This window comes from Bos grunniens, chromosome 8 (genome assembly GCF_055505025.1).
Source record: "Bos grunniens cultivar Pamir isolate PY7600 chromosome 8, Bosgru_T2T1.0, whole genome shotgun sequence".
Classification (NCBI taxonomy): Eukaryota; Metazoa; Chordata; class Mammalia; order Artiodactyla; family Bovidae; genus Bos; species Bos grunniens.
In genome coordinates, this window is record NC_141172.1 from 42,411,460 (window position 1) to 42,438,773 (window position 27,314).

At 43.8% G+C, this 27,314-nt stretch overlaps 1 protein-coding gene across 32 annotated transcripts in view; it reads right to left on the minus strand.

The window, feature by feature from the left end:
- KANK1 (KN motif and ankyrin repeat domains 1) overlaps positions 1-27,314 on the minus strand; it is a 215,161-nt gene that overhangs the window by 25,709 nt on the left and 162,138 nt on the right. For 11 of the 32 annotated variants that reach the window (XM_086415386.1, XM_086415393.1, XM_086415381.1 and 8 more), the window contains one exon: positions 2,795-5,467. In XM_086415386.1, coding sequence (XP_086271512.1) covers positions 2,795-5,467 — 2,673 coding nt within the window. Of the gene's footprint in view, positions 1-2,794; positions 5,468-7,170; positions 7,516-19,501; positions 19,998-26,554; positions 26,819-27,314 lie in introns of those variants that run through there. The other 21 variants (XM_086415396.1, XM_086415388.1, XM_086415390.1 and 18 more) reach the window with 15 other exon arrangements.

Sequence of the window (27,314 nt, forward strand, 5' to 3'; positions counted from 1 at the left end):
TCTGAATTGAAAATTTATTCTACTCTTTTTGTGTTTTCTCATTGCTGTAGTTCTTTATCTTGATAAAAGTGTTACCTGGAGAGGTGTAACAATGGGGGGCAGGGGAAGGCGATGGCTAGGCAGAATTATGAAGACAAAAATCTGCATTAAACACAAAAGACTATTCATAGCATGTCTGTTTGGCAGTTTGTTCTAGACCTACCTTTCCATTTTTGTAAGTATGGAAAACAGTTAACAGCAAGGACAGCCAGCATTTACACTTTGTGCTGCAGACTATTCCAAACGCTTCATTCATACTGATTCACTAAAGATTCAGTTCAACCCTGTGAGGGAACAAAGACAACCTGTCCTAGTGCTGAGAAGGAACTTGAACCCAGAACACCTGGCTTTGGAGCCCAAAAGTAAATTCTTTAAACTAAAATACTAGGTTCCCATAAGTGATCATTTATATACAGAAATGTATTCTAGACTGTACATGAGCAATGTTCTCTAGTGTTCAGGGTGCACAATAAGGTGGACACACTTTCACTCTTCACAGCCTGTATGTTGAGATCTCTACCCTATCAAGCCGCTTTCATTTTCACCCCATACAACACACACCAGATAATAAAATTTTACTTCTCTAGGTTAAGTTCCCAACCAAATTCCTTCATTAGAACTTTAAAGCAAAATACAAATGTGATGCGAATTACAGAAATACTTTAAAGTTGTTCTTGCGTGCTCCAAGAGGGAGCTGCCACTATGATCAAATAAGTGCTATAAAAAATATTTATGTTTTGTTCATGAATGTTGTAGGTTTCCTGCATTTTAGCTGATTAATTAGGTGTTCATGTGCAGGGTCAGATCTAAACATTGATGTCTGGAATGTCAGGGTGACTGGAAATAGACCAAAAAACACTGCAACACAGCCAGACAAAACCTCCACCCGAGTCTTGATGCTCCGGGTATCAGGCGGATTACACCAACGATACAGCTGAATATTTCTGGCAAGAATGTGAAATAGAAACCCTGGTTTGGGGAGGAGGGAGGAAGCCTAGCAGGAAAACGCTCTTAGAATGGATGATGTGCTGTACCATCTGTGTCTGGAGGTATTTAAGAGTCTCATTTTTGACTTCAACATCTGACATCATGATTTTTAAAAAGCAGTGGAAACAGACATATTATTAGTTACTTAAGACCTTGCTTTAGTTCACACATCATTTTAATCCCTTTAACTAAAATGACTCCCTATATATTCATTAGACTCTTGATTCTAAAAGGCAAAAATCTGTTATACATCAGCTGTCACTGTCATGTTCATTTTTTCTTCCACAATAAGCTATCTGTTTCACAGCACAGTTACTAAAAAATGAACATTAATTCATGTTTGCGGGTGAAACCTCAGAAGATATAAAAATAATCTATTTTGAAAAAACCGTGAAAAAAAAAAATCTATTTAGTCTATGTTAACCATTGCCTTTTTGGCTATCGAGGGAAACAAAGAATTTGAAATTTTTGTTAACTTATATTTAAGTCTCTGCTGCATGTTTTCACATAAATTTAATGCACACCATACCAATCATTTAAAGCATTTTAATTCATTTTATGTGTAGCACTTGGCTAGAGCAGAGTGTGTGCTTTTAGTAACTCTGCAAACCTCACACTACTGTTTAGCATGTCAACAAAAGAAACCAGACTGGCACGCTAGCAGCACTACCCCAAGGATAACAAAGGTCCCTGTGCTCACTGTAAGCCAGTGATGAACACACTGACAATCTTATGGGATGGATGTCCTTTGAATGACCATTTCACAATGAAGTATAAAGAAGGATGACATTCCTTCCCTAAGTCACATTGGTTCACGAGAGGTGAAGAGCCAGGAATGGAACTCAGTGGTAGGATGATAATATGCACAATGAGAACCACATGCAACTGACAAGAGAGCTCATTTTAGTGCGGCTCACAGGGAAATAGCATGTGTCAATTTCTTCATTATAAACTTCAATTTAAAGAAAAGCAAGGGTGAACAGGAATCCCAATGAACAAGGGAAAATATGAGAAAGACAAAAAATGTAAGTCTCTAACAAAAGAAACAGTGTTGGAAAGGCCTCCCTTCTCTCAAGAGTTCTGGCTCCCTGTCAGAGGCCTTCCTGGACCATCCTGTCTCCAGCAGTCCCCACCTCTCCACCATCACTCACTGTTTCTCTAAGTGGAGTTCTTTTCTTCATAACATGTACCACTTCCCAACATATTTAAGTATATTTTTATTGCCTGTGCCCCAACTGGAATAATGTAAGCACTATGAGAACAGGACCCCATATCTATACTTAAAACAGAGCAGGAATTCAATCATTATTTGCTGAATTAATGAATTTGCATGAATTGACAGAGTCTCTCTCCCCTAAAAGTTTTAGTTAAAAACACTTCATACCGGTATTTTTTTTATTGATCGTATACAGGTAATTGTGGTTGAAAACAGTACAGGCTGCCCTGTGTAAAATCAGCAAGTAAATAACTAAAAGACAGCTATCAAACTAGCAGCCTCAGAAGACAGCCCCTAAGCCAGGCAACACAACTTGGCTTTTCTTCTTCTAGTCTTAGTCCTCAGCCGGGAAACAAAAACTACCAGAGAATGAGAATCAGCAGAGCTGTTTATGGGTTTAGATTCTTGGTTTTCGTTCTACCTATTACCATTCTAAAGTTTTCTCCATGGTTCAAAATATTGGCTCCAGCAGTTAAAAAAAAAAAAATCTCTCCTAGATTTCCACTGTCCCCACCTTCCCTCACTCCTAGGTCCTTCAGAAGTACCACCTACCTGTTTCCTTACCCAAGCTGGTTTTCAGGAAGTCAGGGTGCCTGAGCTCTTCAAGGCTTGCAGACTTCATGACAGAGTTGATTGATGATAAGGTGCTGATGAGCTGGGAGTTGAGGGAGCCAATCTGTGACTGAGGTTCCCCAAAAGCTTCTGCCAGTTCACTGTAGTTCTCAGCCAGCAGCGCCTGCTGTTCCGCCAGCAGCTTCTGGACACGCTCGATGTAGTGATCCAAGCCTGTCTCCATCCCAGACAGTGCCTGGGGCTGGGGGCTCTCCATGAACTCTCCTACAGGCTCGTCCCCAACACCTACACTCCTCCGGCTGCCTGTCGGCCCCACAGTCAACTGGGGAGGACCACATGCTATGGTCCTCATTTTGAGGCCAACCAGATAGTTGTCGTTAATACTGATCTGCCCCACGCCTGACTCTTTGGTCTTCACAGCTGATGGCCTGTCAAACCCAGCGTTGCCAGAGAGCACCGTCCCCACTCCGATGGACCGCATCTTGGTGGAGCTGACGTCCTTGACCCGGCCTTCTCCCACGGCTACTGTCCGCATCTCCACAGTGTGGGTGCTGGTCTGCTTGTCCACAGTGCTAAGGGAAGTGTTGGTAAAGGATTCTGTGAGAGTGGCCACCTCAGTGTTGGTGAACTGGCTCACCTGTTCTACAACTGTGCTGGTGTGCTGGCTCACAGTTCGAGGCACTGCCATGACGGCAGCTTCCACCTGGCTGACAGCCTCTGTGTTCACGCTTCGAGAGGTGCACTCCTTTGGAGAACAGACGGTCACATCAACAGAGCAATCTCCACAGCCAATGGAGCGCACTTCTTTGAGATTCAGGTTGGTCCTGAGGAGTGCCAGGTCATTCACGGACTCCTCCGTGTTGCTGCCGGTTTCACAGACACTGATGTCCATACCTACGCTCTTGTCACACATTTCCACCGAACGCCCAATACATCTGTCATGCATTTCCACCCTTTCCTTAACAATCCACCAATTCATGGGCAGCTCAGGCCCCACCTCTTTATTCTCATGATCGGGCTGGCAGGAGATGCCTACACTACTTGTCTGCACGCATGTCCCCACACATGTGTCAACCACATCCACGTGACTGCCAGCCATTTGGTCTCTGGTGGGTACCACCGCCTCCACCATCTTGCTGAAAACAAGCGGCTGGGCCATCATGGCTTTATCAACTTTTTTCCTCGAGCCAGCAGCTTGCAGCTCTTGCTTGAGTTTAGTCATCTCCCGGTCATGGGTGGTTTCTTTAAGCTGTACTTCCAGGCGATAGATCTTATCCTTTAAGGCTTCTATGGTTTGCTGTTGCAGCTCAATTTCTTTGTCAGCTTCAGTAGTCACTCCAAGCATGGCTTCTGTCACACTGACCCCAGAATTCCTTGTCTCAGTGACCATGCCAACGGCGGCATCCTTACAGGACCTGGCGCCCCTGCAGTACACAACAATGTCATTCATGTCCTCATCGGCGCCCACAGCCACAGACCGGAACTCTTGAGGCTGACACTCCCCATTCCCCCTGAGCTCTGAGGAGGCCTCATAGCTGCTGTCCTGGATCTTCTGCTCCAGGGCCTGCATGTCTGCTGTGAGCTGCCGGAATTCCTTTATCCTCTGGGTGCTCTGCTCCACGCTCTCCATTTCTTCCTCCTCATAGTCAATGTATAATTCCCCACCACTCCTCCGGGTCCTGGACAGCTGTTCCAGCTGGGATGCATTCCCAGCACTGTAAGACCGCTTTCTCACACCACAGACATCGTTCTGGGATGCCGCTCTTTGGTTTTTCAGCTGTGAAGCCAACTGTCTTTTCTCCTCTTGCAGGACAGAGATCTTCACCTGGAGCACAGGGATGGTTCGCACCTGCTCTTCTAGCTCCTTCAGGCGCTTCAAGGCAATGGCCATCTGCTCACGGATGTGTTGCAAGTGCATGGGGCTCACGTTGGTCACTGGTGTGGAGATCCCTGAGCTCAGGGGGCTGTGACGGATGGAGCTCCCCATGGAGGAGGTGGTGGCAGCAGCTGGGGCATAGCCACCATAATCCCCATTGCCTTGGTATCCATTCTGAAGCTGGGGCATGGTGGGATTGTGGTTTCCAGAACCCAGAAAGGAGGAAAGGGAGCTGGTGGAGCCCATGCCTCCAAAACTGGCCAGCCTGGGCCTTCGGAACTCACCAGGTGCCACCTGCATGGTGACTCTCTCCTGCTCAAGTCTTCTCCGGGTCTCCATCAGTGTCTTGGTGACATGAAGGTTGTGTTTTGGGAGTTGTGGTGATGGTGGTGGCAGCTGTCGGCTTTCTGGGATGGTAAGAAAAGTAGGAGAGGTCTCCAGAGGGGCAGGTGGCTTTGAGATTGGGGTTGATGTAACTTGGCTTCGGCCTAGGAGGAATCTGGGGCACTGCCTGTTGTCATCACTGTTGGAGGATGAGAGGGATTCAGTAGAAGTCCACACGCCGTGCTGGCCAGGTGCAGCCCTGGAGTCTGGGCATGGCCCAGATGGCTTCCGTCTCTTCTGGATGTTCACTTTCTTGATGGTGTTTCCTTTCTGTATGTCATCCACGTATTTGAGGAAATCTAAGTCTAGTTGGTAACCATAGGGGGTCTCCACAAAATAGGGATCTTTTTGTTCCCTGTCTTGTTCTCCATTCAGAATATCATCTGCTTTGCCTAAGAGAGAAAGAGGGGAGATTATTATAATGTCATTAACACATACAATGATAAAAACTAGTATTTGTGTATGTTGTAGCACGGTAAGCAAATATGATTTAAGAGCTGACAAATCTATGTTCTAATCCTGAATCTACAACTTAACAAATGGGTGTTAACAAACCTCTCAGAACTTCAGTTCACCTCTGAGTAAAATGGAAATACAAGTATTTAAATCATAAGGCTGTTAAAAATGATTTTTAAGAGCCAGGCACATAGTAAGTCCTTACCAAGTACTTTGAGTTTTTTAAAGAATCATTGAAGACTTGAAAGCATTTTCAAGTAGATAATTTCATTTTCTGTCTACAGTCTTTTGAAGTATAGCAGTCACTAAGACGGCTATTTTATAAAGTGTACTCTGAGGCAGAGAAAGTGAGAAGTCTTAAAATAACGGAACAAGTCAGTGGAGAGCCAGGAAGCCTGGACATGAGTTTGCCCACCTACTGCTCTTTTGGAAACTACACAGTCTTTCTAAACCATGGCTGAGGTACTGCAGAGCCTGACCACCCCTACAAGATCATCATTTGCCTAGACACTTTCCTTGTAGAGAATGCTGGGGCACATGGGACAGTGAGTGACTAACTCCAGCAGCAAGGGGGCAAGAACAGTCTGTGGATAGACTTCAACTATATTCTGTGGCTTCCTATTTAAAAACAAAACAATCTCTATCCCAACAGAGGAGGAGAAGTTGTTTTTGTTTTTTTTTCCCCCCTTTGACTTCTTCTGGACAAAACATCCACTATTTCAAGAATACCTTGTTTTGTATTTGTGATGGATCCAAATAGATGCAAAAGGAGAATGAAAATAAGGGCAAACTTATACTCCAAACACTGGATCATATGGCATTCGATAAACGCTACTTCTGGCTAAACCAAATGGTTAGAAAAGGAAACATGAAACATTCAAGGCATAGATCTTGCTGCTGACCTGAGCTATGCATTCCAAACTGAAAACCAAGGTTGTTTTTGTTTACATTGTAGGATTAAGCAATGAGTTTTCCTAGAGTCATGATAACAAGATCTGCATCTGAGTGTTACGGGAAGGATCCCAAAGTAGTGGCTTAAAATGCAAGCCATCAGTACCCCTACCTCTAGTGTTAGTTGCTCAGTGCTGTCCGACTGTTTGTGACCCCATGGACTGTAGCCCACCAAGCTCCTTTGTCCATGGAATTCTCCAGGCAAGAATACTGGAGTGGGTAGCCACTCCCTTCTCCAGGGGATCTTCCTGACCCAGGGATCCAAGCCTGATCCCCTGTATCACAGGCAGATTCTCCACCTTCTGAGCCAGGAGGGAAGCCCTATGGCTACTCCTATCCTGGGCATAAAAGCCCACCTGCCTGCTGTCAAGGCCCAGGTACTTGCAGCAATTTGGATTGCTGGTATGTGCTTCCCACACTCAACAGTGCCGAATGTGACACCCCACAGTGTTAATGCTCTGAACAAACCTTTTGCCTACATCTGCCCGCTTCCCTCTAAAATGCTGGAAAGAAAAGTACAAAAAAGAAAACTGTCAGAGACAGGAATAAAAAGTACCCTTTGTATCGTCATTTAAAACGCCATTAAGTTGTTCTAGCTGTTAAAATTTGTGAATAAGATTTCAATTCTAAGGCACGTGGATAAAGAATTCTATTGGAAAGAGGTGCTCAGCAGAAAACATTTTCTGACCTAAGGCGCTGATGAGGAGCGCGGCGTCGGAAAACTTGTGCTCCAGCTAAGAGAACGTGTCTTCTTTCTTTCCTTTTTAACTCTACAAGGACAACATGCTCACTCAAAGTATGCAGCCAGACCTGTTTCCAGTGCTGTCTGAAACTCCATAAGCAAAGAAAAACTGCAGGCTCGGGACAGGTAGATTCTAAGCTGGGCTGGCCCAGACCCTTGAGGCCAGCGCTCCCTGCTGCCGGCCGCGGCCGGGGACTGGGCCCCGGGGGGAGCCCCTGCCCTCCCCCCGCCTGCTGGTCGCACACCTACCGGGCGCCCGCTGCGCTCTCGCCGGCTGGCCTGCCGCACTCCAGCTCGCGGGCCCAGGCTCTCCACCCTTCAGAGAAGGAGGGCGGACACCGGGAGACTCGGCGGCGGGCCGGGCGCACACGCCATAGGCCGGGGCCGCACCAATGAGCTCTCAGTGGCCCGGCGACCCCACCCCCGCACACTGAGCAGCTCTGTCCCGCGTTCGCACTGCAAGCAGGAAGCCCGGAGCTTTCGAGAGCGTGTGTTCCTCTTGCCAGTTCTGCCAAGAGTCAAAATAAAGCCGGCAGTTTAAACGTCTCCACAGAGAGACTCTGTCTCTGTCGCACCGGTCCCTTCCTCGTGAAAGAGTGTGTGTTCTGCTGTGGCAACTAGCGGCCTCGGCTCTGGGCCACCTGAACAAGTCGGGACACAAAGGGCCCCACTGTTCACGGCGGGGCCTCGGCACCGCCCCCCCGCCGCGCGCACGGGTTCCCAGCGCCAGGCTCTGCACACCAGAGTTATCCTTGAACAGTGATCATCTCCACTGAGCCTAGGACTGAACGTTTCTTTAAAAAAAAAAACTTTTTAAAAACCACCTTGCTTAAAAAAAAAAAAAACCACCTTGCTTAAAAAAACAAACTATGCTGTACACACATATATAAATACAGTACAGTAGTATAAAATTGTAAAGCAACAATATTTCAATTTTAAAAAGAACACGAAAAGGAATTTAAAAAAATATTATGCACAAACCATTTAAAGAAAAAGTCACTCATATCTCACCACCTAGTGGCAATTTTTAGTATTTTGGTATAGCTCTTGTTTTTCTGTGTATGTCTTAACAGCTAATTTTCCCACTTAAGCGTTTTCCTTAGGAAAGGTTAATTTTAGTTTATTACTCTTCAAAACTTTAAAAATGCATTAACGTCAAGGTTTAGAAAACAAAATGTCACACTTTCCAGAGAAATTCAACCGACTTATCTTTAGTTATTTCTGTAGTTCAGGCAAGGTACAGGTCACGCTGAATTATCCCCAGATGAACTTTGGACTTCTAAATCTGGGAACCAAGGGAGGTTAGAATTTAACTGTGTTGAGCTTGATTATTTCCTAATAGTGTTCGATTCAGATTCTCCCGAGGACTTGTAATCCAAATTTCATTCTCTAGCAACTAAAAAGGAAGATGTATTTCTCAAGGTGTCATTTTTCCAAACAATTCTTCACAGTACAAATTATTCTACTGTTAAGTAAAGATACCTAGTGTCATGATTATTTTATTTTCTGCTTTCCAATCTACCTTTACATACATTAACACAAACAGGGCACTTACAGTGCCCTGATTTCCCAACTTTTTCATGTGTTTGTCTTATCTCTCTGTACTAGACTAAAAGCAACAAATTTAATTTTTAAAAGCTCCTTCCTTGCTCTCCCTTCCAACCACACACATGAATTAACAAGATGCTATGAATAAAGATGGTTTATAATGTTTACTGAAGTAATAACTGAATATACAGTATAACCAAGATCTCTGAAAAACATTTAAATACTCTGTAGTCTGAAGTTGCTTGTTCTATATTAGTGTTAAGGACATTTCTTATTATGATGCTGTTTTAGTATTTATCTTTAGGTTCTGGAATCATGGGTGATTTTAATGTTTTTTCACTGGTTTAAAAAATTTTTTTACAGCATATAGGTATTCATCTTTTAAAAATATGATTATAAGTCACTGTTCTGAATACTGAAATAATACACTGGAATGTACTGAAATAAACTCCAAGATAGCTCATATGGCAGAGGAATGTATGGGGCAGTCATAGCAAAGATAACCAAATGCTCCTCAGTATGTGCTACCTCACCCTTCCACATGAACTGGACTCCCTTTGTTTAATTGGGCAAATATAAACACAGTATTTCCCCAGCTTCTATCGCTGTTAGTATGTCCATAAGCAGATTTGTCATGCAACAATCCCCAGACGCCTCCCTTACAAGACACAGGACTAGTTCTTGGACATCCTTTCTCTTTGTTTCTTCTTCTGTCCTGCTGTCTAGAATGCAGATATAATGACTGGAACAGTAGCTGCTACTTTGGACTTGAGATCACACTGAGGGATGGAGGAACAAGGTGCTTGAAGGAACCTGGGTCTATAAGAGCTTTGTGGATCAGAGCACTATACTACTCCTGGAAAACTTACCTCCCTCTACACATTTATGTGAATTTATATTTAATTTTGTTAGCTATTGTTTGCTTGGAGTTCCTGTTACTGAGAGCTAAATTGAACTCTAATGGATACAGTACTCTTTAACCAGTGTTGTCTTCTCCCCCTCACAAAAAGAAAAAAAAAAATAATGAGAAAGAAAATTAGGACCAGATCTTGAAAAGAAAAATGTTTAATAATAAACTGGGGAGATATTACATTAAAACTTCTTCATCACAAAAAAATTGATACATTCAAGAATAATTAAGGAAGTGTAAAAACAAAGTGAAAAAAAGTCTCTAAATGGGTTATTAAGGAGACTGTTAATGCCTAAAAAAGCCCTTTTGGACTAACAGAGCTTATATGAAGCCAGAAACCACTGGCTGTTATCTGCAACTGGAATCCGGAAAGTAACAGCTTCCAGTTAAACAGTCTGGAATCAGAGGGGTGTCCCTGGTGTTTACAAGAATTTTCTGAATGTCTGGAAATCCAGAGGTAGAGACTGTTCCTGGCACCACCTCTACCTTCATTATATAGCATTTATTGAAAGCTTAATTGGGTGCAGAAAATGGTCCTATTCAGTGGAAAGAGTAGGAGGAAGGATTTATAAGAAATAAAAGGAGGTACAGTCTAGATGTGAGATAAATGCCAAACACCTGAAACATAACACTAAGTTAGGTCAGTTACAAAAGTATATTATCAACAAGAACAATCTGATGATATATGAAAAAATGATTAATACTGGAGTTAACCAGGAGATGAATTCTGAAGACAAGGTAAGTGATGACAGAGTAAAATGCAAAGAGGGGTTGATGAGCCAGGTAAGAGTCTAGTAGTGCAAGGAAAGAGGAGGCTAGAAGAGAGGGGGGTGACCTAGTACAGAAGGGGATACTGCACTGGGTCCTGGAGCAGGGGAATCTCATCACTGAGAGGTCGCACACCAGGCCATGTGCTAGGGACTGAAACAATCAACAAGGAGTGTCTTCACAGCTGTGTGGATTAGACCAAGGTAGGGAAAGAGATTAAATTCCAGGGGACCAGTTAAAATGTTATAGTACCCAAATGTGATGTGAGGACCAAATAAAAAAAAATGACACATATATGTTTACCTTATATGTATAGTTAATACTGATTCTTGAAAGACAATTTTAGTAACACCTCTCTCTCCCCCTCCCCCTTTCCTGCCTTTTCCAGTTATTACTGTCTTCCAAGTACTGTTGTAGGAGCTGGGGGACACAGAGTAGACAAAGGAGACAAGGTCCCCCGTTCTCACAACGCTCAGTCCAGTGTAGGGGGCAGGGGGAGGGCGCTCAGGGGAGTGCATGGAAAAAGAAAGAAAAGGCAAGGCAGAAGCAGAGCGAAGAGGCAGAACCACCAAAATTTATATTTGTGTGTTGGCCTAAGTGGATGGGCTTTAATAGTGCTCTACGTGGCTCTTCAGGGTTGACCTACTTCCTAGACACCAAAGGTCAGAGTCCCTCTTGCATCTTCTATCCCCTAACCCAGTTTGCACAGTTTGCAAACTGGGGAAACCAAACACCAAATGTGACAGCACCAACTGGAGACAGCTTCCTAAGTCCAGACCAGATCCCAAAGTATTCAGAGAAAAGCTGAAAACAACAAACTGATGGTAATTCTACTCTTTATATACTCACCAGCTATAAAACTAGTGCTCTGTGACAGAGCTAGTGCACAGACTCAAGAACAATTCGAAATGTTCCTTGCAATTTTTCTGCATTAACAAAGTGAAATTGAGATTTGGCTGTTTCAAAAGTCATTTCGTTTAGATTCATGACATATTATATGGTTTCAACTTTTCAAAGAAGCTAAATTTAATGTCCAAATAATATTTGGTTTGGGAAGACATAAAAAGTAATGTAGTGGCCAGGAGGTAGAAGATTAGAAGGTAAGAAACTAGTCTGGGAGTACTAACCTGCTAGTGGTGTTTCTTAACTGGGGGTGATTTTGCCCCCTGGGAGATATTTGGCAAACTCTAGAGACGCAATGGCACCCCACTCCAGTACTCTTGCCTGGAAAATCCCATGGACGGAGGAGCCTGGTAGGCTGCAGACCATTGGGTCGCGAAGAGTCGGACACGACTGAAGCGACTTTACTTTCACTTTCCCCTTTCATGCATTGGAGAAGGAAATGGCAACCCCCTCCAGTGTTCTTGCCTGGAGAATCACAGGGACAGGGGAGCCTGGTGGGCCACCGTCTATGGGGTCGCACAGAGTCAGACACGACTGAAGCGACTCAGCAGCAGCAGCAGCAGAGACAATTTTGCTTGTCACAACTAGAAGAAGGGGGTGCTCCTGGCTTCTAGTGGGTAGAGGCCAGGATGCTGCTAACAGCCTACAATGCTCAGGACAGTCCTACCTTCCTCTACAAAGAATTACCCGGTCCAAAAGGTCAGTACAGTCAGCCCTCTGAATTTGTGGATACGAAACCTATAGACAGAGACTGTCGACTGTGCCATGTCATTTTATACAAGGGACTGGAGCACCAGTGGTTCTGCTGTCCCTGAGGGTCTTGGAATCAATCTCCTGAGGATACTAAGGGCAGACTGTGCTGTTGAGGCTGAGAGTGCCTCTACTAAAGACGCTGAGCAGGAGCAAAACATTCATATAGCAACTGAAAATTTGACTATATAAGCTGTGTTCTTCAAGTCTTCCATTTTTCAGCAGGACCACAGCATCATGCTTAAGTGACAGGGTAATAAAAATGCCAATTTTGAGCCAGAAACCAGTAAATACTTTTCTATACACCCTACCACAGTGAGCCATTCTTTACTCTGAGTAAAAAGAACTGGAGGTTTACGAAATAATACGTCCTGGTGGACTTTTAAATGGGCAAAACTTTGATATTATTACTCTATCTATTAATTAGGATACAAAGACTTCTTTGTCCTGGTTTCACCACTGCATACTCTAGGCCCAATTACTGACTAGTGGTGCCATGAAAAATAATTGCACCCATGTGCCAACACTCTTTTATGTTTTTCTTCAGCAGATATTCTACCTGACTATTGAAACTGAAGAACTCTGCTAATTCCTATTACTGTATTGTCCCCTCTCACATGAAGCATGAAGATTTTTGCTTAAAGAGCTGAGTCAGTCCCCAAGAAGCACATAATTAAACACAGATTCCCATACTTAAAAGCAGCAGAGTGCAAGCATCCTGCTGTTTAAAGCAGTCAAAAAGACTCAACATCAGCTGAGGCTGAGAGGCAGGGAAGAAAAGCAGTAGGATCAACTCTGAGATGAACTTGATGAGAGAGAAGTTCTCATGGAGTTAATTACTCAGAGTATGAAAGTAATTGAGTTAGCAAATCAACTCTCCCTGGCATGGAGCAGGGGACGGAGAAGACAATGATGTGGAACAGCTCCTTCTAGACAGGTTTAACAGGAAAAGTTCTGATGACACTGTTCAAATTAAGACTGAGATCCAAGGAGCTTCTCATACCAAAATCTACGGGAAACCCTATTTGTTAGAGAATACACAATGAAAAGCATAACAATGTAAGTGTTCCTTCTGTTTTTTTCCAAGAGTGTATGGCCAATGAGATTTTTCTCTTGCTCTTCCAATTACCAAAGAATTGTTCTTCTGTCTGCATTTTTCCCTTATCCATCCAATCATTCATTCAAATGATAAGCACCTATTAGAAGTCAGGGCTGGTTCTATAAAGCCTGAATTCCTGTTCTGTGAAGTTTATATTACCTACTTGATTTCACCTAGACTTCTCTTCAGGTTGTAGCTGCTTTAAACGGCTACTCAAATATGCTTTCTTCAAATAAAATGACAACATGAAGGAAAGCAAAAGTGGCTGCCAGAAGTTCATGGGAAATACCAGCTCAACATAACTCAGTTTTACAGGCTTGGTTTGTTTATATGACTAAGTTATAATGTGCTGTTGTTTCTTATATCTGGAACTCTTCACTACTGCTTCTGGCTTCTTCCCCTACATCTTCAGATCTCCTCACAGCTGTTCTTATCTCTGCGTTTGTAACTTGTCCCCACACACATTCCGCTGTCTCCCATCACTGCTCCTTTTCATCCTGGTCCCACATTCCAGGTCTACCTGTCCCCACACCCCAGAGACGGAATGTTGACCTAGGGAAGCTGCAATTGTCAGGCTGAAAGATGGGTTTATTCTTTCATTCAGTAGGTATTTATTAAGAACCTACCATGCAGCAAACACTGCTAGGAGTAAATCAAAAGGGACAGAGAGCCTACCTGGATAGAACTTGTGAACTCTAGGAAACAAAGGATGCATAAAAAACTAACAACTATGATAAGTGCTGTGAGACTAAAGTCCAGGAGGTATGTGAGGACAGAGCAGGAACCCCCACCTGGGCTGGGCATAGAGAGTGTTCTGCCAGGGTGCTGTATTTGAGGGGTCCACTGGGCTAAGTGTGTGCGTGTTTGTGGGGGTTGAGGGATATTTGCCAGGGAGACCAAGATGGGAGAAATTCTAGGTGGAGAAAACAGCGTATGTGAAACCTGCCACTTTTAGGAACTGAGAAGAGCTTTGCATGATAAAGAGAACACGAAGTGAGGCAGAGAGGGGACCAAGCCCCCGTCACAGAGGTCCCTGTGCGTCAGGTTTGTAGTTCTCAAGTGCGTCAGGGAGCTACTGAACACAGGAGTAAAACGGTGAGACTTGTATCTTAGCAAGACTGCTCTGGCTAGATGCTGAAGTATGTATTAAAATTCTCTTCAGCAATCTCCATTCAGTTTCCACAGACTGTTCATGTCCCTATGAATTTTTCTTGTGGTATCGCAAATTCCTTTGCATTGCGTGAGTTTTAATTACTGAACTAGGTAATAAGTGTTAGCCTTAGTGTTAAAACAAGGAGAACTTAAAAGCCTGCCTGTGTTTGGGGGCAGTCTGTGGCCCACGTCTCCCCCCTAAGCTGTTCAGCAGGAAACAGAGAAGGCCTGACGTATCTCAACTCCTCTGGGCAGAGCTGCAGACAGGGATTGGGTTTTTGTATTCATCCTCTGGGGCTCTATCCTTGACCTCATTCTGCTAATAAGAAAGAAAATATTTTCTTTAAACCAATGGATGACTCACTGTAGAGAAAAATGATGGGATTTCCTTTTCAGAAGGTGATTTAAGTACAATAAATCTAATCTGGGAGGGACAGATGGGTGGCATGAGTGAGGGCAGGAAGAAAGAAGAGAGGACATTTTAGGGAATGCAGGCCCTGATTGAGCTTGTTGAGATGCAGAGCACAAACTTGCTCCATATTTGAAACTAAAATGGGCACAGCAGGGGCCAAAGATGTCTGTGAAGCAAAGCTGGCTGACCCTGGCAGCCAGCAAGCGTCCTGGGTCCGCAAGTGTCCAAGCGGAGGAGAGAGGGACAGATGGGCGGCATGCTAGTGCAGACCTGCAGTGCTCCCAGCTTCAGCCCCTGATTCTCTGCCCACGCTGATCAGGGGCTGAGTTACCCAAGGGAAGGCTAAAGATAGAGAATACGGTCTGGGAGAATGTAAGCAATACATCCTGAAAATTCAAGACTTCTACCCACCACGAGGTCTCTGACAAGCTGAATTAATTTCACATCAGCTGGCCTCTAACCACCTGAGTGCTCTCTCTGCCTGCCTGACAAGGATCTTGCTGCAGGGGACCCCTATTGTTTGAACTCAGACAGCAGGTTCTACCTACTCCTTATTTATCTCAGTTGTCAGCACACATCAGAGTAGCTATTTAAAGAGTGTCAGGGGTCTAGTTAGCTCCCAAACTCACTTTTGGGTTCTACTGTCCAAACCTGGGATAATTTGGGCATCAAAATAATAGGATTAATGATAGTAGCAGATGACAGTCCACTGAATAAATCAGGTATCTATGAGTCCATAATGCCATAAGAAATATATAACAGAGTTCCAACTTACAGTTCAATAAATAAAGAGTTATGAAAACAGTAAATCACCATTTAACAACCATTGTAACAGTACGTGACTCAAGCAGGAATCAACGGATGCTGAATCTAGTGTGTACAGACTTCCTACTGAAGAACAGGAATTTTGGCCTCAGGATGCCTCACACAAAACAGCTTTCGATCACTAAGGAGAAAATGGTGATACTGTGGAGCAGAAAGCTGATCAAGAACCATGTGGACTAGGTGATAAAGGCTACAATCACAAGTCCCTGAGGCCCTGCTCTGAGAAAGCACAGGATCAGTCCTCCTGGGTTTCTGCTTGGAAGGTATGGCCTAAATCTGGACATGTCAACAGATTTACCTGAAAGACATCGCACAAAAAGGACAGGTCCCTATCTTTCTTTAGGCCATGCCACACAGCTTGCAGGATCTTAGTTCCCCAACTGGGGACTGAAATCAGGACTCTGGTAGTGGAAGCATGTAGTCCTAACCACTGAACTGCCAGGGAATCCCCAGGTCTCTCCTTTTAAAACTGTCAAGGTCATCAAAGAAAGGCTAAGAGCTATTTCAGATTGAAGGAGATTAAAGAGATATTACAAAAGCATGTCTTTATATATATACCCACACATACAAGTACATGTATACATACAGAAAGAGACGAAGCAAATATGGCAAAATATTAACCACTTGCGAATCTGAAGGTAGGTGAAGGAGGCAAGAGAGTTCTTTCATGAATTTTCTCTAAGTTGAAATTATTTCAAAATAAATTACATAAATGTAGATGATGATAACCTTCCTCTACTTGTGCCTCCAGTGTCTCTGGGGTACGTGAGAGCAGTCAGCCAGTCACCGGGGAGCACAGCCAATCTGCTGCTGCTCATATGCAAACAGAGCAATCTGTTTTTTATCAAGACTAATGTCTCTGCGCTCCTATATTACATATTCTTTGAGGAATTTTACATTTGTTTGAGGTATCCCTGGAAACTTGCAGGGACTTCTCAAATATTAATCTTGCAGATTGGTTGCCAAGAGCCCCATTACAGAAAACAGAGTTCCAAAGTTCATTTCTGTCGCATTAAAAGTCTTCAACAATTTGGCCCAATCCAGCACTTCCCAGTCCCCAACCCCTCTTCCTCCCAGAACCTCAACATACCAAGGCACTTTCAAGCCTCTCTGCCTTCGTTCACTCTGTTCCCTCTTCTGAGCATGCCCTTCCCCAGACTCTTCCACTGATCACAACTGGCCCAACCCCAAATTTCCCATCATTTGCAGAGTCTTCTCTTATTCCTAATTGCTCTGTCCTGGGAAGAAATGGTCACCTTCTCCCCTCCATCCTCCTGGAACACTTTGTTAACACACTGACCTGTGCTATGAGTACCAGGCACATGCCTGTCTTACCCCCCAGACTGCAGGTGTGCTGGGGGACAGAAACCAATTAATACTTATTTTTCTATCCCTCAAGGCCTAGCACAGTGCTTGGCACATAGCATGCTCAGTATTTGCTGAAATGAAAAGCCTCATGCCTAGGCATGTACCATTTAGTTAAGTCTGGGAGGAAGAGCTGTAGTGATTAAAATCAGATACTCTGGGACCACAGTGCCTGGGTTTGAAACCTGGCGCTGCCACTTTCTGTTGGCAAGTTAGATTCTACTCCAACTATATAACTGGGAAAATAATAGACCTGCTTCACAGTGTTATTGTGGAGCACTCAGAGTTAGGTCTGTGGTCTATTATTATTTACTATTATTGGATCACCCTCCAGTGTTTGGTGAAGCATACACTCCTGGCATACTAGTCCAGAACTCCTCTCTTCCACCCTGCTTTTTTCCTCCCTGCCCATGGAGCTAGGGTTTGAGGTGTCTGTGATATTTTTCAAAATCAAATAAATGAGTCTGCTAAAATCTTGAGGTCTACCTGGTTTCTGCTGGCTGAAGGAGATGCTGGCTGGGCCCTGCAGCGGAGGTGCATGTGTCTGTGTGTGCACACCAGGGCTCAGGGTGAGTGGAGTGTGGATGCTGGTGAAGTATAGAGAGAGCCCTACTCCAGTATCAATTATACATAGGGAGGAGGTAATATAAAACAAAAGCAAAAGCAGACAGACTTCTCCAACCTTTAAAAATATAACCAAGAGGAAATATTTTCTTCTTACAATATCAAACCAGTTAACCCTAAAGAAAATCAACCCTGAATATTCATTGGAAGGACTGATGCTGAAGCTGATCTCTAATACTTTGGGTACCTGATGAGAAGAGCCGACTCACTGAAAAAGACCCTGATGCTGGGAAAGAATGAGGGCAGGAGAAGAAGGGGACAACAGAGGACAAGATGGTTGGATGGCATGACTGACTCAATGAACATGAGTTGGAGCAAACTCAGGGAGACGGTGAAGGACAGGGAAGCCTGGCATGCTGCAGTCCATGGGGTGGCAAAGAGTTGGACACAACTGAACAACAACAACAACACAATAAGAGGACAAAGGTAAGCACTGATCTTTATGAACTATCCTATTCTCTCTCTAGTTAGGTCATAAGAGCAGAACATTTTTTAACACACTATGCACAGATGTGCATTGTAGAACCACTGAATGCACTTCCATGCAGTTGTCCAGATTGGGGAGATGGTATGATTTTTTCATAAAACAAGTACAGGAGCTATAAATACTTCTGAGTTCACAGACCAGCAATGGGCAGCAAGGGTCTGGAATCACACATGCAGCAACAAGGTCTGTATGTATAAAATGAGAATGTTGGTGTAACTCAATGATTTCCAAAGGTTGCGTCCAGACCACGACCCTCTCACTATACTTCACACAAAGTTCCATAACATCACCTGCTAAGTGATCAAGTGAAGAAAGGAATTAACTGAAGCAGCTGTCAGGCCAGATGAACTCAGGCAGATGGAGCCAGGGGCCTTGCTCTCTAGAGCCCCCTCCATTTGCAGCACTTTCCAGCTTCAAGGTAACAGCTAACACAACCTAACAATCCCCAAAGGCAGCTTCCTTTTGCTGTATCATCAGTCCCACCCTGGGTAGGTCTTAGGAGTTTCGAAGCCAGGCTGCAGGTGAGCAGTGAGAGGAAAGAAAATGGAAAGGGTCACAGTTCCTGAAAATGGAGGACACATTGCAGCAAGGAGGCGTGTGACATTACAGAGGCCATGAGGGTCACACAATGGCCCTCTTCTCCAGTGCTCAGTGCCAAATGGAAGATGCAGCAGCTCTACCCAGAATCTGTCTCCTAATAGTTGAGATGCCTGGGCTCTTTAGGGCTTGTTCTCACAGCCTCAGCAGTGCTGTCTTCTCATGTCCACCATCTGATTTGAAGACTGAACTGCTGAACTAGAGCCTAAATTTATCACGCATGCACAGAAGGGAACTAGCTTGGGGACTAAATGCTGTTTTCCAAACTTTCTTCAAAAATAACACACTGCTCTAAGCGTACATAGGAAATGTGCCAGTTCAGAGGATAATTCTGTGAAAAGCAGAGAACCAGCACTAGGTTCCCAAAGCTAGGGAACTTTGGGACAGAAAGGCTTTTCTAACAAAACATTATGCCTTTTGGCGAGGTGGGAGAGGCTAGCCCTTATTTTGTTTTACCATGTTTACATAAGAAAAAGAAACCAACTTCAAGGCACACTGAGCAGCTCATTAGAAAAACAGCTGAAAACAAATGACCAAAAATGGAGTTAACAACAAGAAAGGAAACTCTGGGAGTTAAGCAAGCCAAGAACTCAAACCTTAGCATATATATATAAATGCAACCTCTCATTCCCATGACAATGACATCTTTATGTTAGAGCCATGGCTAAAGCTGAAACTGTCACTGAACCAAAAATCCAGGACTGAGTTATTCTTTCCAGTCTGTAAGAAAAGCAAATATTTTTCATAACATACAGAGCTTGAGTTTATATTTCACCAACCCCCACCCACACGTCACACTCTCCTCTGTTTTTATTTTTTGGGGATTTTCTTACTTACCCACCCAGAAACAAAATAACTGATTTTCAGCCAGCAGGAAGCCAAGTCTTGGGCCCACTTCCCTCAGCGTTATAGGGCCTGCACACGTTAGCAGGCAAAGAGCCCAGGAGCTGCCGCAGAGCATTTATTTATACCCATTTGGAATTTCCTGACTAACAGCCTGCTGGCCGTGGGGTTTAATTCCAGGACTCTCGGCCTCAGTGAGACAGCAAAAACTACCGACGAACAGAACCACTACAAGGGTCTCAGCAACACAGAGGTGAAGACAGGTCTCTCCCAGGCTCCTTCCAGTTTTTCAAACAAACTATGCTCATATTCCTCAGACACATGAAATGCTACCCTAGAAATGCAGCTGTAATACCTGCTAACTCTTGGAAGAACACAGACAGAAAGGCAGCAAATGTTTCCTCATTCTTCCTGCTGACTTGGTCCCTCCTCCTCTAAACCAGCCAGGGCTGAGAAAAGCTCCCAGTCACGACCTGAGCCAGTGCGCAGGGCTGGACTATGGAGGAAATGATTCAGTGCTATGCTGAACCCAGGATCAGCTGGAAGCGAGTGATTCCTTTTCTTGATTCATTCTTATTTATTGCAACATGCAATTTGAAGGCTAAAAACACTCACATTGGTAAACCACAGACCCAAACCTTTTTTTTTTTTCTTCTTCATAGTTCCTTAAAAATTTTATCCCAACTGGATCATATGACTTTCAAAGACACAGAATTAGTTCCCGAACAAGTGCATTCTGTTTTAGGGGGATAATGTTTTTAAGTGATGTTTTGTTTCTGTTTTAAAAATCTAGTAAGAATCATCTGTCCCTCTAATGGTTTAAATTCATCACCTAAAAAAAGAGAGAGAAAAAGTCCTTTTAAATCTGTTCTTCACCTGTGTGCCTAAGTACACTGGGTAAATGTGACTGATTCTAGTGGAATAAGATTGACTGAACTCTACAGGGCAAACAAGCAAAGCCAGTTCTAAACAGTAAAATGGAGATTAACAAAGATTAAGGAGGACTCTAAAGGGCCCATTTTAAAGAATTCAAAACAGAGGACAGCTATGAGGAGAGAGGCAGTTTTACAAGAATCCCCTGGATCTGCAGTGTCTAACTGGTTCACCTTAGTGCTGGCACACATCTCACCGCACTCCACTTAATACCTTACTCCACCCTCTGCTCCACCTGGTACACTTTTTGAAACAGACATTTTCCTGTGTGAAGCTACAAAGATCAAACTTTTTAAGATGACGTGGGACTCATCTGGGCTTGTTTTACACCAAATAAACTGATTCAAAGAGAAATAACAAACTAATAAAGAACAAAGTTTCAAGTGCCAGATACTTTGAAATAGAGGATCAAAAAAATTCCAAATTATTTTTTGTTTTTATCCAACAACACCTACATTTAGACTAATTTCCCCCTTGTTTCTGGACTTTATAATTTGTTGAGGTATTTACATACCATAAAATTCACCCATTTTAAGTGTACAGTTTTTGATGAGTTTTAGTTAATATATACAGTTATTTACCCATCTCCACAATTCAGTTTTAGAAAACATTCATCATCCTAAAATTTCCTTAGGATTATTTTATCATTTAGAAGAGAAAATTTCTCCTCTGTGCTTCTGAAAAAATTTTGTTATTATTTAGTTACATTATATATTCCAAACTAAGTATTAATATCAAAAGACTTGTTCTTAAGAATTAAACTGAGGAAGACAAAAGCATCTGAATGCAGTATTCCTTTCCCGGAAGGAAAAAAATTCGGCTAAATTTTTATTTTATAAATATTGTGTTCTGGTAAGAACAGAGCTTATTCTGGAAAGCAGTTGAATATAATTATTTTGTCTGTGTGCTTCTATGAAGCCAAGGTCTAACAGAAAAAGTCACTGTATGCAAATAAACATCTAGTCCTTTATCAAGGACAATTTGGGTGGTGGCTCAGATGGTAAAGCATCTGCCCACAATGCGGGAGACCCGGGTTCGATTCCTGGGTCGGGAAGATCCCCGGAGAAGGAAATGGCAACCTACTCCAGTACTCTTGCCTAGATAATTCCATGGATGGAGGAGCCTGGTGGGCTATAGTCCATGGGGTTGCAAAGAGTCAGAGATGACTGAGCAACTTCACTTTCACTTTATCAAGGATGACACAGGTTGGGATGCGAGAATTAAAAATAGGAGCTCCTTCTGCCTGAAAAGCATCAGTTGTAAAGGTTCCCACTGTCGGGAGAAAGACACACCTGTCTGTCTCTACTCTACCTTAATTTATATACAAAAGAAGCCACCGAATGTGATCTGGGAGGATGAAGATGTACTCAGGGTTTTTCCTCTGATAGCTGGGCAGTAGCCAGCAAAAGTGACTCCCTGTGAGAAGGGAAATGGGCTGCAGACAAAGGTTTCTATGACACCATGCTGGCGGGCAGTGTCCCAATGGTCCTTCTCCCTGGATGGTGGTGCAGGATGGTAGCCAAGCATATCGGTACCCACAGTACTTCTGATGCTTATGTAATAGGCTAACTGCATCAAGACTCTTCTCCCAGAGAGCCTGACCCCTAGTCTAGAGATAAAACCAAAGCTAAATGAACTACTGAGTAGTAACAACGGATTACATTTTGGACAACTTAAGGTGCGTATTTCCTGACACAGCCTGAATTCACCTTCCTCCCCTAGTGTGTTCCTTTTCTCCTTGTTACCAACTTCTTAACCCTTTGAGTCTCAAAGACAAAGCACAAATGTGCGTGAATCGTCAGTTTCATAAAGCCCTCCTTACACGCATCCTTCCCCACTGTACAGCACTGTTCCAAAGGCTTGGTACATCTATGAACTCATCTCATCTTCAAGACAACCCTATGAGGAAGCTTATGTCATCCATGCTGCTGCTCCACTGATACATTAATATGACACAGTACTGGACAGCGATGCACTCTTCCCTGTAGCCCTGAGAGGGCAAAGAATAGTGTGTTGGGGGGGAGGGAGCTGACATTTCCGAAGGGTGGGGAAGAGAAAGAACATGCTACTTCTACACTTTTGCTTGTTCCTTCCTCTTCTGGTGTGTCACCACCTGCTTCTCAATTTTTGCAGACAAAAATTCTCCCAGTTTGCAAAGACCAACTAAATAAAGTATCAGTTCTGTTGGAAGCTGTCCCTTATCCTAATGTGGGGTCACCTCTTCCATCCAGGCTTTCAGTGAAGCATGCTTTCTCCTCTATATGATTCGTGCACACATCTGACATCCCTACAAACTTATGGGAGCCCCTGTCTTCTTCATTCAACCAGTGTTGTGCCCCCGGCACTGCAGGTGCCCAGGGCCCATTTGCTCAATGTGATTCCTTCCAGAGGAGCCACACTTTAAGTGTTTGTTTCCTTTTAAAGAACTGTATGATAATGTCAAGGACTCTGAGCCCATGCCCTCATTTCACAGCTGAAGTAAGACTCTGGGCCAGGGGGGCGACAATGCTAACATCAGCTCTGCCAATCAAGGGGAAGTGCCAAGGCTGGAAGCTGTCAGAGCGGACACCCACCATGCCTCAAGTTCGCCACCCTGCTGCACAGTCAAAGCACCTGGGGCTGTTTCCAAAAATGCTGAGTTGTCCCCCCATCTCCACCCCGATGAATCAGAATCCCCAGGGTGGGGCCAGGGGGATTAGCAGTTTAGAAGCTTCACAGAGGAGTCTGTGCCACGGCCAGGGATGAGAACCTCAGCTGTGAACTTTGTAGCTCTTAAGTGTGTCCTTCATCTTGGCTTAAAGGAAGCCGACAGCCAAAATGGGGGCAGCCCCTTAAGTAATTCAAGTAGCCTCAGGGTCAGATCACAAGTTCAAAAACCTTTAGCATCCAGGTTAACAATGGAAAGGATGGAGTTTGGAGGGGTTTGGGAGAGACTAGAAGGCAAGTGTCTTCTCCAGTTGACTATGGCCCTGTGGAAGTATACACTCGTGATCCAGAAAGACGTTTCAAGAGTTGAAGAAACTGGAATTTTCATATGAAATTATTTAATGTAAAAATCTTGGCCATTAATTCAAATTAAAACAAGACCTTGGGTTTGTCAAATAGAATGCACTCCCAAGCCTCAGTTTAATACCAAGCAAGGACTTCACCATATCCATTTGGGATCCAATCTCATCCTGTTTCTGTCCCTTTCCTTCTCCCATTTTCCAGGTGGCCAACTGTTTTCCCCCTCTCATTTGAAATTGCTAGAGTCCTTGTTGAAACACATTGAATACAAAGACAACAACCAAAACAAGAGCCTAGGATCCCTACTGCCATTTCTCTCACAGGTAATCTTAATGTGCAAAAAGACCTATAAGTCTTTATCCTAAAAAGAGACAGGTTGATAGCAAGGTGCTCTGCTATCATGCTCGTGGAGGGCCTGCATTATTTCTGCTATATTTGAGACTTCCCCTCAACCCCTAAAGAATTCAAATACCTTGTTATGCTGTGTAATCCTTTCCTGCCAGACTGGTGAAGGGATGTGACACTAAAACCTGGGTGTCTAAGAGAACTGCAATGACTGAGAAAGTGTATGCAGTTTCTTTCCTCATCACCAAGGCTCCTTCTCCACCCACCTCCATCTTAGCCCGAGGGGGCTGACAGGACCTGAAGGGGATTACAAGGTTAGGACAGGTCTAGCAAGGACTTACAGCTCTTTCTCATCATAGGTGTGGACAGCATTGGGTGTTGGAAGAGGACTCCTCCTTTAGCTGCCTGGATTAGAAGGATCTGCATTTAAAACTTATTATCAGGGAGATTTTCCAAGGAGAGGCCACAATCAACATGAAAAGGGTGTGCCCCAGCGGAGGTGTGTGATTCCAGTTGGGAAAGTGAAATTAGGAAGAGGATGCTATGTATGATGGGCCTAATCTAAAAGACCAAAAAAGGATCTTGTCTTTGTTAAACCTGACCTAACAAAGTGCATTTCCCCAAACATATTTAAGGCTTAAATCTGGAGTCACACTGAATTTCTACATGTTAGGCTTTCTTTATGGTCTGGGTTGCCTCATGATTATTAATTTCATCAAATTTAAACTAGAGACTTTCTCACAATATATTTTCTTCCAAGGTTTGAAATCAACATTTTAAAAAGCCAAATGACATAGTGAACTGGGGCTTGAAACTAAAAGATTTAAAACTTTAAATGAAATTGCCACAGAGACTATAAAGTCTGTAAAATGATGAAGCAGCAAGGACAGTTTATTTCCGTCCGTCTAAAAGAGGTGATAGATCTGCAGAGACCTTTTCCAAACAACTGCGGGTGAGAAAGAAGGTAGACCAATGGCCATACTCCCACCTTAGAGGTTACCAGCTCAGGTTCTCATCCAGTTTCAACCAGTCCACCAAACCGGAGCAGCTAATAAGCAAAAGGAATTGATTGGAGCCCCTCCTCACTCTGGTTGGATTGTTAACAGAGAAAGAAACAGAGAGGTCAAGGGAGCTAGAAAAAGCTTCCCAAACAGCCTCTGACAATATTCCTCTCTGGATGACCACGTCATACCTGAACCCAAGGCATTTAACAGACAATACCATTTTAAGCCTACCTTAGGGGACACGATGAAGAAAATGAAGATCCTATTAACTTTCACTTAGATGTGAGGTATGGGGAGGAAGAATGCAAGTGAGTATGTGTGACACAGTGAAAACCACCTGTTCATGACAGGGCACTACCCAGGTGAACAAGCTGGGAGAAGATTGCCCAGCATATGACAATTTAAGAATGGCAACTGGCAGGGCTCAACTTCACCTCACAGATTCCTAAGCAGGCACTGTGCCTGTATCTTACTATTAGCTGCCCAGTGTTAAGGCAGCACCATGGAGGTGGGCTGTAAACCTTTGTTGGTTGAACATTGGCTATTTTGGGTATAATGCAAGACACGACGGGCATACCATCATACCAAGATGAAGATGACATGAATCCTGCCTCTTAAGACCTCAAAGGTACAGATGAGTGAGACACAACCACAACTCTTACATAAAAGAGAGTGATGGCGACTATTTAACAGGATACAAAGCTCTCCAGAAATAAAGAAGAGGAAGGGGTGAATTCACATTGGGAGTATCTGAGGACACTTATTGAAAGAGGTGTGACAGAAAGCAGGACTTGAAGCATAAGAAGGGTTCATATGAACAAATATGAGAAAGACAGCCAGGTCAAAAGAACAGTGCTTTGGGCAACTCCACTAAGAGGGGAACAGGGTAGGTAGCAGCTGGGATGGCAGAAAAGCCTCTGCTTCTTTCACATGACTTTGGACGGAGCTATTCTCTTACTACCTGGAGTCAGAGAGGCCTGGGAAGGCCAACCGTGATTTCTGCAGGCACCATGACTGAAGAAACAGAAATAGACTATGACTTGTCAAAATAGGACTTCCCTGGTGGCTCAGATGGTAAAGCATCTGTCTACAGTGTGAGAGACCTGGGTTCGATCCCTGGGTTGGGAAGATTACCTGGAGAAGGAAAGGCAACCCACTACAGTACCCTTGCCTTGAAAATCCCATGGATGGAGGAACTTGCTGCAGGCTACTATCCATGGGGTGGCAAAGCGTGGGGAATGACTGAGCAACTTCACTTTCTTTCACTTTGTCAAAATAAGGCCAAACACAAAGGCTCTGAGTGCAGAGCAGAAAACAGAGATTAAAGTTACTGAAAGCTAAAATGTTTGGAGAGACAGAAAAAATAACAAAAGTATTAGAAAGCTCAAAGATCCTTAATCTTGTCAGCTATCCTTAATAAAACAAAATCACAAAGTAGTGAGAATAAGGCCAAAGACAGACCAACTTTCACAGAACCCCAGTGTTGGTCCTTACCAAAGAAGGGAAACAGGCGCCCTCTGCCAAGTGTATTTCTGTATAGTCATACAAAAGTGAGCTACTGAATGAATGAACTGACTGAACTGAATTATTTCTACTGAGCTTTGTATCATTCTTTCCAGTAATTCCCAAACCATACCATGTTCATTTCAATTGACCATGATTTGGAAAGCCTACCTTTTCATCATCAAAATGTATAGAGGATAGAAAACCAAAGGATAATACCCTAGAGGAAAAGCCTCCAGATCTAAGCCCCCTTTACCTTTCTGGAAACTTTTCTGTCTTGGATTTCTTCGTTTAAAATCAGTATCCTGGGGTGGTGTAAGTTCCAGAGGCTGTTTTCTAGTGCCCAAATTAATGTCGGAGCACCACCTTCAGAGAATCCGCAGCTCGTTATATCAGCACGTAGAAGGCGATACTCACAATTACTGGGATTCCTTACAGGACAGGATGACAGGTAACCGACCACAGAGCTAATGATGGGATATGACCGTTTCCCCTCACACTGCCAAACAGCTGTCTCTGTGCCAGAGCTGAAAGCTGTGTAAAGTGTGGTGCTAATGGAAAAATCTGGTGGCACAGGGCTTCAGAATTTTGCAATCTTTTCCTGTAAGCTGCATTGTTGGAATGGTTTGACATGAGAACCATTCCCTCCTCCCTGACTGGTCTATGGACTTCCAGGTCTCCACCCTGCTGTGCTATAAAAATCAGTGTATCATCCGGCTGACTCACCACCTGAAGAGGCGGAGTACTGGCTAGGGGACATGCTGCATGAAGCCAGTAGGTACTTCAACCTGCGCCTCCAGGTCACGGGAAGACAAATCAGTCTTTGTTTCACAGTGGGAGGGAACATACCAAATGGGCCGCCTCAAAAAACATTTCCAGGGGGTGGTCCTGATTTGAATGAAGCATCCTGGTCAATCAGTCTGAAATGCTAGGGAAAAGGAAAGTTTCTTGGTGGATACTCTCTCTGACTATCCACCAAGATGAGGAGGACACTGATGAGGAGGACAGAGAGCAGA